At 32.6% G+C, this 14,847-nt stretch overlaps 1 protein-coding gene across 2 annotated transcripts in view; it reads right to left on the reverse strand.

The window, feature by feature from the left end:
* STYX (serine/threonine/tyrosine interacting protein) overlaps positions 1-14,847 on the reverse strand; it is a 30,054-nt gene that overhangs the window by 11,870 nt on the left and 3,337 nt on the right. For both annotated transcript variants that reach the window (XM_039865108.1, XM_039865107.1), the window contains exons 2-4: positions 6,915-6,947; positions 5,503-5,556; positions 2,027-2,124 (exon numbers count right to left, since the gene is read on the reverse strand). In XM_039865108.1, the coding sequence (XP_039721042.1) occupies positions 2,027-2,124; positions 5,503-5,556; positions 6,915-6,947 (185 nt within the window). The remainder of the gene's footprint in view (positions 1-2,026; positions 2,125-5,502; positions 5,557-6,914; positions 6,948-14,847) is intronic.

Consider the following 14,847-nt stretch of genomic DNA (forward strand, 5'->3'; position numbering starts at 1 on the left):
TTACTACATGCAATTTCGAATGTCAAAAATTACTAATAGAACTATCAATCTATAATCCAGTACTCTAAATCTAAGGAGAAAGGGTAAAGAACCTGTACCAAGTACAAAAAACAAAAATTCTATACAAATTAGAAATGTATGGTATGGCATTTTAAAATAGAACATATTCATTTTCTTTAATATACACAAGTCTAAATGTGTGTATATATAAAGCACATATACGATAGAGAAATATTCAGAAGGAAATATACCAAAATGTTAACTAAAGTTATCTTCTGGACTGTGGAATTGAATGACTTTTATTTTTCTTGGTATCACTGTAGATTTTCCAAAGTATCTATAAAGAACAAGTATTTCTTTAACACTTAGAAAAATTCAATCTATTTTATTTTAGAATATAGATGTTCCTTTTTTATTATACTAGTTATAATAACTAGTTTTTTATTATACTAGTTATAATAACTAGTTTTTTATTAACTGGGAAATGTATATACACAGTCAAAAGTTCTAAAAGTATAAAATATGTGCAACGAAAAATAGGTCCTTTTTTATTATACTAGTTATAATAACTAGTTTTTATTAACTGGGAAATGTATATACACAGTCGAAAGTTCTAAAAGTATAAAAATATGTGCAACGAAAAATAGGTCCCTCTACCATCCCAGATCCTGAATTTCCCTTCTCAGAAGCATTCACTGTCAAGTTTCTAGTCCAGAAATTTTCTATGCCTCTACAATATATATGCGTAATGTATTGTATATATTTTTAAACGTAGAGTGTACACATGGTTCTGCACCTTGATTTTTCTTTTAGTAAATCTTAGAGATAATTCCATATCTACACATAGAAATATTTCATTCTTTTTCATGGTTACAGTAGTCTCTTGTATGTTCAAACAATATATTTTATAGTGTCTTGTACTGATGGACATTCAGGTTACCTTCATTTTTACAAACTATAAAGCAGAGCACTAAAATATTTTTAACATATATGCCTTTATAGAGATACAGAATATCTCTAGAATGATATTCAAGGAAGAGTTTTAATAGTAGATGCCTCCTAGAAGAGCAGCTAGGTGTCTGAATTTAAAAGAGGAAAGAGACTTACTTTCATTATATACCTTCTTATACCACGTGTATTATACTCTTTATTGTTAAAATAAAGAACATTAAAAACCATTAGATGTTCACGAGCACTCATTGTAAGATAAATGAGAAAGGCAAATCAAAATTACATGAATACCATTTTTATTTCAGATTTGGAAAAATTTTAAATGTTTTATAATCTGTCTTGGGGATATACTAAAAAAAAAGTCATTTTTATATACTTCATAATGTAAAAGTAAACTGATACAACTCACTGTAGGACAATTTGTAACATCTACTAAAATTTTAAATGCTCATATTCTTTGATCCAGCAATTCCACTTCTACAAATTTATCCTATTAATATAGTCACATATGAATTAATTGACATGTACAGAGATACTCACTATGTGCTTTATTAGCAAGTCTGGAAATAATCTAAATGCCCAACAATAGGAGACAGGTTCAATAAACTTGTGTAGTCTATACAATGGATTACTATGCAACTTAAAAAGAATAACACAGCTCTCTAAGTAATGATATGAAGGAATCTCCAAAATATATACAATTTTTTAAAAGCCAGTGTAAAAATCAAGATTATCTGTAGGAATATGCTTATATATGTAACATAACACTGGAAGGCTACTCAAAAAGTAACAATGGATGCCTTTAGGAGGAGAATTGAGTAGTTAGGGGATAGGAATAGGGAAACCTACTTTTCAGTATACTTCTTTTGAACCTTTAGAATTCTGCATTATTTTCTGCATGAATTATTTTTTAAATATTTTAAAGGAAACTTATTTTTTAAATGATGTACTGTACAACCTATCTATAAAATGGTATGCACGGAAGAAAGTCTGATACAATAAAATCAACTTGAAATAAAAGCATTACATGTTTGCTACACTTAACATTTTAATAAATCATAACAATAATTCTTACCTAAATAATTGCTGAAAGTTTGGTTTAATAAAGTTTGCTTCAATATTTTGTCTTATGCATATTATATGGGTTATTCCATGTTTCTGTAGTATAGGTAGCTATAAAAAAAGGGGGAGGCAGGGGAGAGAAATAGTTTAAAAATATAAAACATCATCTTACTGTAACATGATTCAACATTAGAATTTATATAGCCACATCTGAGCTTTAAGTACAGGGTATTAAAGCTAATTTAAAAATAATATACCTGAAGTGATCAGCAATGTATTTCAATAATTCAAGATTAATACATTAAATGTCCTCAGAAGGTTAACAGTATTATTTTACATCTATAATTTTAGAGTTTAGTAGGACTTTAAAGATAATTTATTTGGAAAACAATACTAAATAGTGGTTAAAGGCATGCGCTTTCGAGTCATCAGAGTCCAAGCTTTATATCGCAGCTCTGCTAATGACCTGAGCTCCATGGTTCAGTTTTCTCATGTGAAAATGTGAAAATGGAGAAAATACTATAATTCACTGAGTGGTTTTAAGAATTATATAAAATATATAAGGTGTTTGGCATAGTGCCTGCAGCACATGTCAAAGTGTTTAGTAAATAGTATTTACATATACTAACTACAATCTTTTTTCTTTAGAGGGGATTACTAAGACAAACAGTTGTTCGGCTTCACTGCCTAATTAATAGCAGTACCAAACCCAAATCTTTAGATTACCCCTGGCCTCTCCCAGTATACTTTTTCTACTATAAGCCAGAATTAATTTATCCAGGGCACAGAATTTACTTAAACCTTTCACAGTTTAAAAATTCCACTAAAAGGAAAAAAAGGCAAAGCCAAATGATACCTTCTTGTATTCTGTGGTGCTTTCTTTGACTCGAATTATAGAGTAATTTAACATGACAATTCTAAAAAATACCAGTTTTATTTGCAAGTGATTCTAGGTTCAATGAATCTATAGATGACATGTTATTTTAATAGCTATAATGTAAATTCCACGGGAACAAAGACTTCATTCACTGATTCATATTAAGTATGTTTCAGTGCCTGAAACATAGTTGTTCAATAATTACCTATCAATAAATGAACAAACAAAATAACCTTGAGTTTTCTATATATTTAATTTCTACTTTCTGCATTAAATAGACCAGAACAGTAATACTAATAATTCGTGAGAGAAGTCAAAGGATAATTTATGTTTGTTATGGACTGAATGTTTGTGTCCCCCTAAAATTCATTTGTTGAAGCCCTAAACTCCAAGGTGATGGTATTAGGAAGTGGGTCTTTGGGAGGTAATTTGAGAGAGACCTCTCAAGGCAACTGGCTTAGATGAGGTCATGAAGGCGGAGCCCCATGATGGAATTAATGCTCTTATGAGAAGAGGAAGAGACATCAGCTTCCTCTCTCTGCAGTGTGAAGATACAGCAAGAAGGCGCCCTCTGGCGAGCCAGGAAGAGGGCACTCACCAAAACCTAAACTTGTTGGCACCCTGATCTCAGAATTCCCAGCCTCCAGAATGGTGAGAAATGCATGCCTCTTGTTGAAGCCATCCAGTCTATGTATTTATTATAGCAGCCTGAGCTATATTTCCTGAGTATACCCTGAGTTAGGGGAAGGAAGATAATTAAGCATTTGGTAATGTTCCATAGTCATATTTATCCAACTTCCAAAATGAATTCAATACTCATTCTTTTGTTTACACTTGATCTATGACATATGAAAGCCTTCATATCTATTATTGTGAGAAACTATAACATTTATAATTGGTAAAAACAAGCTTTGAGGGCGTATTAGACTATTACTAAGTAAAAACACCTTATCGAAATAGAACCAAATGCAATAGCAGAGAATATTTTTTACTGCTCAATAGATTTTCAATTATATAAAGCAAATTATGACCTTATCATACCTACAAACAGAAGTTTTACAAAAGAAATAGTTTTACAAAAGAAACAGTTCACAAAGAGCCTTAATCTGTCATTTCTATTAAAACTGTATTTGAATGTAATAAAAGATAGGCTTAAATAACAAGTCTAAGAAAAGGAGTTTATTCCCTAATGTTTCTTTATCTCCATTATAATTTTTTGTTTTGCTGTTGTTACATATTTTTGGAATGATGGTATAAAAAGAAATATGGGTAAGTCAGGGTGGGAAATAATCATATTTTGCCATACAAAGTTTTCCTTAGTCTAATAAGGCCATGGTAACATTGAGAGAGAAAAGGTTTTGAAGACACAGACCTATAAACAAACTATGTATAATTTAACATGACAGATGGTATATGTATATCTTATAAAGTACAATAGGAATACAAGAAGCAAATAATCTAAAACCACCTTAAAGGCCAGTATTTTGTGAATACTACATTATTTAGGTAAAAGCTTTATGTTTGTCTTTTACAAAGTAAGTCACATTTAAGTCTATAGTTATCTACCCTATCCGTTCCTTAGTACTTTTTTTAAACCAATTGCCCCACCTTTCCAACCTAGTTGTAGGCAATCAAAATGACTACAGTTACTTTCATGCCTTAACTGTCAAAAAGCCTTCCAGTTTCAAAAGGAATGACTCTAACTTTAAGAATTCCCAAGCCTAAAATTGACAAATACGTCAACATATCATGAACGTTTAAAATTCTACAGTTTTTACAAAACCTATTGTAAGTAGATATACATGAGAATACTGACTTCTAAATAGGGAGAGTTTTGGGGATAACATTTGTAATACAATGTTTCACATTCTAATTCAAAGAAAATTGGCAGTATTTGTCTTAATTCATAAGGCTGGATCCACTAGGAAGTAGCAACAACATTGCTGCATATATTAAAATGAGATCTCCTGCCTTAACTGTATAACTGAAGAGATCAATTTCAGTTTGACCATTTAGAATACCTATACATAGTGCAATACTTTATAACCTGGAGCATCCAGACCTCTAAAGTCTGGGGGAAAAAAAAAAAATTTTGAGTTATTTGAATCAAGATCAGTGTGCGTACAGGTACACACACAGGTACATACAGAGGTACATGCACACACACACACATACACTCCCTCTCTCCCTCCCTCTCTCTCACCCTAGATAAGGAAAGGTTAACTAAATGTTAAATATCCTTATTTGGGGCTTTAACTGTATCTCATATTGTTCAGAAGTTATGATTAGCAATTACAGATGTTTAATATTTTAGAGGGTAAAATAAATGATTAAATAAAATTCCATTATTGGGTAAATCTTCCAAACACATGATTTCATGAAAAAAATAAAATATAAAGCTCATTTGTGATTTGTGGTGAAACACTTGAGAATCCAGTAAAATTGGTCCAGTAAAATTTGGAAAGAGGTAGGTATTCCAGAGTGAAAATTACTGTTAACATGCAGTATCTGTAGACTTTTCTTCAAATAAAACTCTTACTACTAAAAAAAATAAATTTTACTCCAAAGTTGGTTAATAAATAATAGTCTCTTGAAGAACCTAAAGTTCATACCTTGCTTTTCATAGCAGAAGAATATGGGCCTAAAAACAATCCAGGTAAAATTTCCTAGAAAAAAAAAAATTGAGATATTTATCGTCAGCAATTTAAATCTATGTAAAATATATACTGTAAAAGTAGATTTGTCAGGGTGTTTTCATAGTTGTTATAATAATTGCTGAAACACTTATTATTTTAGGGAGCATTTCTTAGCCACATTGAGCAAACAATTGGGAAGAGAAATGCCAATGTACTTTTTATATCAAATGAGACAAAGTTTAAATACAGTTCCAAAAAGTCAGCTATTCCAGATATTTGAACTTCCACAGTGCTTTTTCTCCCGTTTTATTGACAATTATACTTTTATAGACAGTTTAGATAGAATTAGTACATTTTAGTACTGTCTTTTAGATTAATAAAATGTCTCTAATTTTACTTCTAGACAAAGAAAATCTTCCCTTTGGAATTACACAAAACTTTATGCAGCCAAGTCAAAAGCAGCACAAGATACAAGATTAGAACTGTTATCTACAGTTAACAATAGAAATAAAGTAGTACGGCAACGTTAAAAAAGACTAATATCAAATGTTTGCTTATTAACAGTTTCAACAATTTAAATAAGTAACTTCTATATGTTGAATTAAAATTTATTCTATGTGAATTCAATATAGAAAGCTTTCAGTCGGGCTATATCATACCCTAGGTACTAATATAGTATAATCTGTAGTTTAGTTCCATAGGCTATCAAAATTATTTGTGTATAGGTCTGACTTCTCCTACCAGCTTCTTCTGGACAGAAATTACATTTTACTTATCTTTGTATTCTCCATAGCATCAAGTGAAATGCCTCATAGGTACTCACATATTTTTAAAAAGTGAATTTTCACTGAGAAAAAGGAAAGAGTTTTAGAAGTCAAGGGATTCCTAGGAAAAGATAGTGCTTGATCACAGGGCTAGCAAAGTTAACTGCAAATGGTAAGAAATGCTAAAGAAAAATGAACCACTACATCAGTAACTAGGGAACAATACTGCAGACTGAGCTTTCTATGTACAGTCAACTCTCCTGAGCTTACCTAAAGTAGACAAACCAGAGCAAACTGCTTTTAAAAGGAATAGAAGTATTGTATCCAATTTTTCAGATGTGGAAAAAACAAGTGACTCATTAAAGACATACATATATTACTATGTCCATGGTTCTAATATAAGGAAGAAAGGCAATAATTCATTTCCCATCTTTTTAAGATCTACAATTAACCTTAAATATGTTAACATTTAAAATACTTAATGATGAATCTACAGATCGGGAGTCAATAGATGATGAGTCACAAAGGATTCAAATCCTTTATGAAATTACATTATTTAATAATAATAATAATAATAATAATAATAATATGGGTTTGCATGAGTAAACAAAAAGGCTGTTATACCTGCATTTCTCGTCTCATAGGGTAGGTCCACTCCTTAAAAATAAAAGGAAAACACAGAATAAAAGTAACATTATGAATAATGTCATCCAATTAAAGGTTAAAGATGTGACATTCAAGTGTTTTAAAAACACATACTTTAAAAGAACATTCTATAAAAATAGCAAATTCAATTGCCTTCACAAACACTGAAAATTTAAAAGATAAACAATTAAGGTGTTCTTTAAATAATCGGGCTTCCAAAATTATGATTATGTTACTTCATACAATGAATGGAATAGTTCATTAATTATAAAAATATATATTCCAGAAGTTTCTCCCCCAATCTTCGAAATCAGAGATGTTAAGTCTTTTTGTCATTCAAGCCAACTCAAATCAACTGGCAGTAGATAGCTAAAACAATGTGTGGAGAAAGACTATGGAAGAAAGAGTACTGTGATCAATGAGCATTATCTGCATCGATGAAAGAATGGTTATGTGACAGGCATTTGCCGTACCTGACCTAAACTGCCAGATGCTTATCAAAGAGCCTTTCCAATCTCTTACTTGGACTTAAGATCATGTCTAGCTCAATTCCCTTTACATATACGTTTCAAGAATAGCATAGATTTCATTCATCTTTGGAATGCAGACCAAGATAAAGAAATTAGAAAATAATGCAAACTGCAAATTGGAGAAGGCAAAATATTTTAAAAGTTAGGGAAAAAAAGGAGCAGTTAACAGTGAATTGATAAGAAGGATCAAATGTAGTCTAATTTGTAAATGACTGCATTCCAAGTTTCTAACTTGGTTGCTTAAAACCCAGAATCATAAAATAGTAATTAGGTTTCTAAAGTTAAAACTAAAAGTTTTTTTTAAATTTCTTTTATTTTGAAATTTTAAGATTACAGAAAAGTTGCAAAAATCATACAAGAAATTCTCTTTATGCGGATTCCCCAAATCAGAAAAGTATTTTTAACACACAAGGTAGAAAAGTTTTACATTTGTAATGGAAAAGCAGAAGACTCCTGCAATGACAGTAGGATTTTTTAAAAAAAGAAAAATTTTATTTTTAATCTTGAAAATTGGTCTCAGCAATGTAGAAGTAGACTATAAACCTTGAGAAACTGCCTATGTAATGAAAATTAAAATATATTTTAAAAAATTATTTTAAATGCACAGCTGAACTAACAAGCAAGTTACTTCTATCACTAGATAGAAGTTTTTGAACTTCATATAAGTGGAATCTACAGCAGTACTATTTTATATCTGGCTTCTTTCATTCAATCTAATATCTATGGGATTCATCCATGTTGTTGTGTATGTCAGTAGTGTGTTCCTTTTTATTGCTGTATAGTATTCTATTGTATGAATATTCCACAATTTACTCATTCTCCTGTTGGTGGAGATGGAAAGTTTCCAGGTTTTGGCAATTATGAATAAAAGTGCTATGAAATGCTTTTATATGCTCTTTGATGGGTATATGCATTCATTTCTCTTGGATATGTAAATAACAACAGAATTGCTAGATCGTAGGGTAAATCTGTATTTGGCTTTACTAGACATTGCCAAGTTTCCTCTAACCAATCTACACTCTCATCGCCAGTGTATGAAAATTCTAGTTGTTCCACATCCTCACCATGGCCATATGTTAAATGGCACTGTACATGTGAAACAAAAGACAAAACCTAGGACCTGCTCAAAGTGGGAAACCAGCTCAAGGCCAAAAAGCTGGGACCCCAAAGGCAACACCTTCAGTGAAAGAAACTAGGGAGGGGACCAAAAAAATAACAAAAACAAACCCACCTCACCTCATATCCATAAGAAATGAGTACTCTTGCCTTTCTTAGCTTTGGCTCAGAGTAGAATGTGGTAGTAATGGTGGGGTAGGGTCTTCCTAACCACAATCCGGCTTACTCTTGCCTTTCTTAGCTTTGGCTCAGAGTAGAATGTGGTAGTAATGGTGGGGTAGGGTCTTCCTAACCACAATCCGGCCTTCACTCAAGTTTGGCATTATAATTCCATTATCTTTATGAGGCCAAGTGAAAATTTAATGTCAAGTGGTCCTGGGTAGACAGTGTCCATGGGTTCCTGGGCAAAGCAAATGCATTCTCTCTCTAAATCTAAACCAGAAATAATTCACACAGATTAGTTCCAATGAGCTCACAATAAAAAACTGATTTTAAAAAGGGAGGGAGGAAGAGGCCACCATGAAAAGCAGATGTAACTGAATCACACCCACAGACTGCAGATATTACAACAATAAAAAATACAAAACATTTCATCTATTTACATATAAGAAATAAGAGTATCAAAAGTATGAACAACAATTAAGAAATAGATTTTTAAGAGAGCCAAAGGGATATGTAGAAAACAAAAAACAAAAAACAAAAAAATAGTCGACTGGCTAAACAGAACAAAGGACACAGATAAAGAATTTGTGAAATGGAAAACAAAAGTCAAGAAATGACTTACTTCAGAATTAGAAAATATGAGCAGTTAACAGACATTTAAGATAGAACTAAAAGGTAAAAGGTCTAACATCCATAGAATCTAAGTTTCAGAAGCAGAAGATAAAAAAATAGAGAAAATATAATATTACACAAGATAAAATGATAATTTCCAAAACTGGGTAAAGATACCACGCCTCAGAAATAGGCAGCCCAATGAATCCCAAGCAGGATAAGTGAAAAATCCACAGGTAAACAATGAAACAGCAGCTAGCAGCACACCAAACACAGAGAATTTTGTTTTCCACACCTTCGAGTCCAAAAGACATATATATGCAGTCAATTTTCCTGAAAGATATCAAGACAATGCAATGGAGAATAAAAAGTCTTTTCAGCAAGTGGTTCTGGAACACCTGGATAAATATCTGGATAATAAAATGAATCTTGATCCTAACATCATCATCACCACCACCACCCCCCACACACACACACACCTGTCTTCATTGCTGTATTTATCTCTAATGCTGATGACAGTGCCTGGCCCAAAATAAACACTTGCAGAATAAATGAAAAAGGGGTGTATGTATAAACATAAATGCAAAATATGATAAAACTTCTAGAAGAAAATATAGGAGAATATCTTTGCAACCTTGGGAAAAGCAAAGATGTCTTAGGGTATAAAAGGTACTAAGTGTAAAGGGAAAAAAACTGATAAATTAGATTTCATCAAAACTAAAAACTTCTGCTCAATAAAATACACTAAGAAAATGAAAATGCAAGCCACAAACTAGAAGAAAATATATGTAATACATATATCAAACAAAAGATTTGTATCTAAAAAAACTCCGTAAATATACAACAAAGTGGCAAACCAATTTTTTAAATAGGCAAAGATATCCCACCATGGAAGATATATTAATGGCCAAATAGCACATGAAAAGGTACTTAACATCAAATTAAAACCACTAGATGCCACTACATACCTACCAAGGCTAAAGTTAAAAAGATTGATGTTAAAAAGACTAAATGTTAGTGATGATGTGGAGCAAATGGGACTCTCAAACATTGCTGATGGAATGTACAATGATATGTTAAACATACATCTACCATATTATCTAGCAATTTCACTCCTGGGATTTTCCAAAGAGAAATAAAAACATATATCCATAAAAGGACTTGTACGAGGATATTTAAAGCAGTTTTATTCATCATAATCTCAAATAACCCAAATGTCTATTCATGGTATATTCATACAATGAAAATAGTGCTCAACAATAAAAAAGAATTAATTTCTCATAAACACGACAATATAGGTGAATTTCATAGATATTATGTGGAGTGAAAGAAGCCATAAACAAGAGTCCATTTCGTATAGATCCATTTATATGAAGTTCAAGAACAAATAAAACTAAACTAATGTTATAGAAATTATAACATTTTGTTGTCTACAATGGGATGAGGTTGGTAGAATTGCTTGGAAATGGCTATGAGGTAACTTCCAACGTGGCAGAAATGGCCTATAGCTTGACAGTAGCAGTAGTTCCACTGGTGCATATATTTATCAACTCACTGAACTGCACACTTAATACCTGTGCATTACACTCTGTAAATTTTATTTCTATTAAAAAAGGGAGCATCCCGATACAAGTGACAGATTACATACAAAGGAAAGACAATTAGACTGATCCTGGCTTCTCAAATGCAAGAACGAAAGCCAGAAGACAGGAACAATACATTTAAAGTGGAGAAATATATAATCGTTAATCTAGAATATATGCTCTGAAAATCATCTTTCAAGAATGAGAGTGAAACAGAAGACAATTCCATACAAACAAAAACTGTTTATTACCAGCAGATTCTTATTAAAGGAACTTCTAAAAGATGTTCTTTGAAGAACAGGTCCTATTGTTTCTATTTTGCATTTCTATTTTGGACACAGAAAGCCCTGACTTCAAGTGCAAGTAGCCTAACTCCAGAGTCCATTCTCTTAATCAGTACTCTATACAGACTCTCAATGTAAGAAGGAATTATCATGGCAATATATGTTATATTTATCAATATTTAAACAAATTTTATTTAAACAACTTTTAAAGTCAACATTTAAATAAATGTTGGCTGCATAAAATAATAATAATTCATTTATGAGGATTAACAGAATAAAGTACTTATATAATTTCCAAGCCAGTAGAGGAAAATGTAATCGAACTGTACAAACTTGAATGTTTATCTGCTTCTTTAACTTACCAATAGGTTATAACCTTTTTATATTGAAAAATTTTTTAAAACTTAGGTTAAAGACTGTCATTTTAGTCATGGTACTCCTAACACTGAGCATAGTGCCTGCCATAGATGTGCATTTCGGAGATCCATGGCACTAGGTTCTATGGATCTTTTTCCTTTTGAAAAAAAGATTCTTGAAAAGTCAAACAGCCACCCTTATATTCCTGAAGGAATCTGCCAGAGCTGTGAGAAAGAAGAAAAGTTATTAAAGAAACTTGTACTTTTGAGTCTACCTAAAATGAAATCTCTAAATTGTGCATGACGAAAACAGATAGAATGCATAATTTACCTGAATTTTTAAGTAAAACAAGGCTTCAAAAAATTTTTGAGCTTCCCATAAGATTGCATGCAATAGTACGTGAAGGACTGACTGCTGCTATATTTATATAAGAAAGATACTATAGGCGTAAAAAGCAAGTTGCCTAGTAGGGGAGAACGAAAAATTACTCCTATTCATAGGACAGATAAGCATGATACCTCCTTTAGTGAGAATCAGGATTTGCTGTGATAAGCATGGATCTTTTGAAATCTAGAAAGCTTTCTTACAGAAAATTTCATTTGGAACTATTCCTGGTGCTAGGATCCAGTTCTCAAGTCTTCCCTCTTTGTTGCCCTAGCCCTGATTACTACTTACCTACAAAACAAACCTAAACCTTCTTAGTCTACCAATCCTGCTATGCCTTTAACATACTAAATCAAGATTTTAAAAGTCATTCATGTTTAGTCTTGCTCTACCAGACATTCATCTGTTTGAACATGTCTCTAATAACCAAGTTTTGCTTAAATCACATTCAATCTTAATTTCAGCCTACCTATACTCTCCTAAAATCCATCACTTTAGAGATGGTAGTATTAATGGGAGCACTCCCAAACTACTGAGTTACTATTAATTAGTAGAATCAATTTCTCAAACTTTAATAATTAGCCAAGCGGTCCAACTACATTTTTCAAACCAAAGTAAGCCAACTAAGCCAAAATATACCTAATTGTGAAACACATCATGCTGCTGATAAAAATTAATTCACAAGTGAAAATCCTTCAATCATCAATGATAGAAAGTACCATAGTTTCCTTCCTTCTCAAAGTTACATGTAACCTAAAAAGTTGCACTTAGGAGGTAGAAAAAGTGTTATAAAAATGCTCGGACCAATAAATAACTAAATGCACTACAGAATATACGATAAATGAACCAAAGGATATAGGCTATAACTATCAGGTAAAGCAAAAATTTAATTTTTATCATATGGATCAGGTGGATTGAAACACATAATTTTTAGAAATACCACATAGATTAAAAATTTTACATAGGTGGAGGGAGCAGTTTGGGGGAAAAAAATATATCAGAATACTATACCTGAGCTGGGACATTTCACAAAACAGAAAAATTAGTATTACAGTCTCTCTCCTCCAAAAATAATGTATCCTCTCCAGAATAAGCCCTTTTCTTTAGTTTCCACCCCTAGCTCAAGCTCTGCCTAAACCAAAGGAACAAAGGTGATTTTCACTCAAAAACAAGAGGGTTGGTAGAATATGGAAAGGCACTGAAGCATTGGAGTAAAATGCTTCTAAATCCATTAGCCTTAAACCTGGCTACCATTAGAATTATCTGGCTCTATCTCAGACCAATTAAATCAGAATAGGTGATGGTCAGCCCAGGCATGGCTATTTTTAAAAAGCTCCTGGGTGATACCACTCTACAGTCAGGTTAAAAGGGCACCATTTCAAATGTAAAGGAGCTAGAAGAGGGATGCTCAGTTAGAGATATTAAGCAATTCCTATTTTTTTTTCTGTACTATGGGAATCAAAAGATAAATAGAAAGGGTAACATTTAAGTTGCTAAACTACAACTGAAATAAATTATATTTCCCTTTCTATCTGAAAATAAAACATTAAGTTTTGAATTATAAAACCAACAGCCCTAACTATGCAACCAGTTTAAAAATTGGTACTGTAAGCTCTTCATTTCTTCCTCACATCTAAAATACTATAATCTTGCCACAAGTAAGACTCAACTATCAAGAATGGATTATTCAGGCAAGGACACCTTCCCTCAGGGGAAGGCGGTAGGTCTTATCAGGCAGATTACCTCAGTGTTGATCAGGAAATTCCAGATTGATTGATTAACAGTTTCTGGGAGAGATGGAAACTGCAATTAGATCAGGTATTAAATCTAGGTTTGGTATCATGGGCTTTCAGCACAAGTGATGCCATTTGGGGCCTGCAGGTTTTCTGTTTAACAGGAAAAACCTAGGAAAACTGAGTAACTCATCAAAATGGCTGAAGCTGCCACCTTAAATATCATCTTCAGCTTAAGACAAAAGGAGGTAGGGGTGGGGGAGTCAGTTATGGGAGGTTACCAGGAAAAGCACATTAAAAAACAGCAAGGCTGTTATGCAGATTCGTCTTCTGCACTGATAAAGAGCCTCTGGAGATAAGGTCATCTCCCTCTTCTTGGCTGGTGGGGTATGGGGAGACAAGACACCCTTACAAATAAAGATTGTCCTTACAAAGGTAAATGTCTTTAACAAAGGATAAACTACTTGGTTTCCAAAGCTTCTGTCAAATCTGCCATTTCTTAAAATTAACCAGCCTTAAATAATCTTTATGCCCCAGAGATGTATCTGGGGATGACAAATTCTGTTACCCTACAGCTCCTAGACTACAAACCCATTATAGCATGCTACTGTACTGAATACTGTAGGCAACTGTAACCTAATGGTATTTGTATAATGCATTGCACTAGACAATTATAATGTCACCACACAAAAGGCATTTTTTCAGCTCCATTATAATTTTATGGGACTACCGCAGTATATGTGGTCCTTCGTTGATGCAAAAGTCATTATGCAATGCATGACTGTTGCTAATTAAGTGAGGGTAAGGGGAGTCCTGGCAGTCATAGTAAAGGAACATAACAAATGCAAAGGTCCTAAAGTAGGGGGAGAAATTAAAGCATTCCAGGAAATGAAAGATGATGAATATGGCTAGGGCATACAGAGAAAGGAGCAAGGGGAGGAGCAGTGAAGAGGAATTTCCCACTTAATTGACCAACATTTCTAATCAGGTCTTTTTTCTGCTTCTGTAAACATGCTTGCTGCAAGGCCAAAGATCTTGGGGTCAACTGAGAACTCACTCTCCCCTAAAGATGTATTGCTTTAGTGCTTGCTAGAAAATCCCATGCTCTGTAACTGCCCATAGCAATTTCAGGGGTCTGTAAATCAGCCCAT

Source organism: Pteropus medius, unplaced genomic scaffold, assembly GCF_902729225.1.
Source record: "Pteropus medius unplaced genomic scaffold, Ma_sr-lr_union100, whole genome shotgun sequence".
Taxonomy (NCBI): domain Eukaryota; kingdom Metazoa; phylum Chordata; class Mammalia; order Chiroptera; family Pteropodidae; genus Pteropus; species Pteropus medius.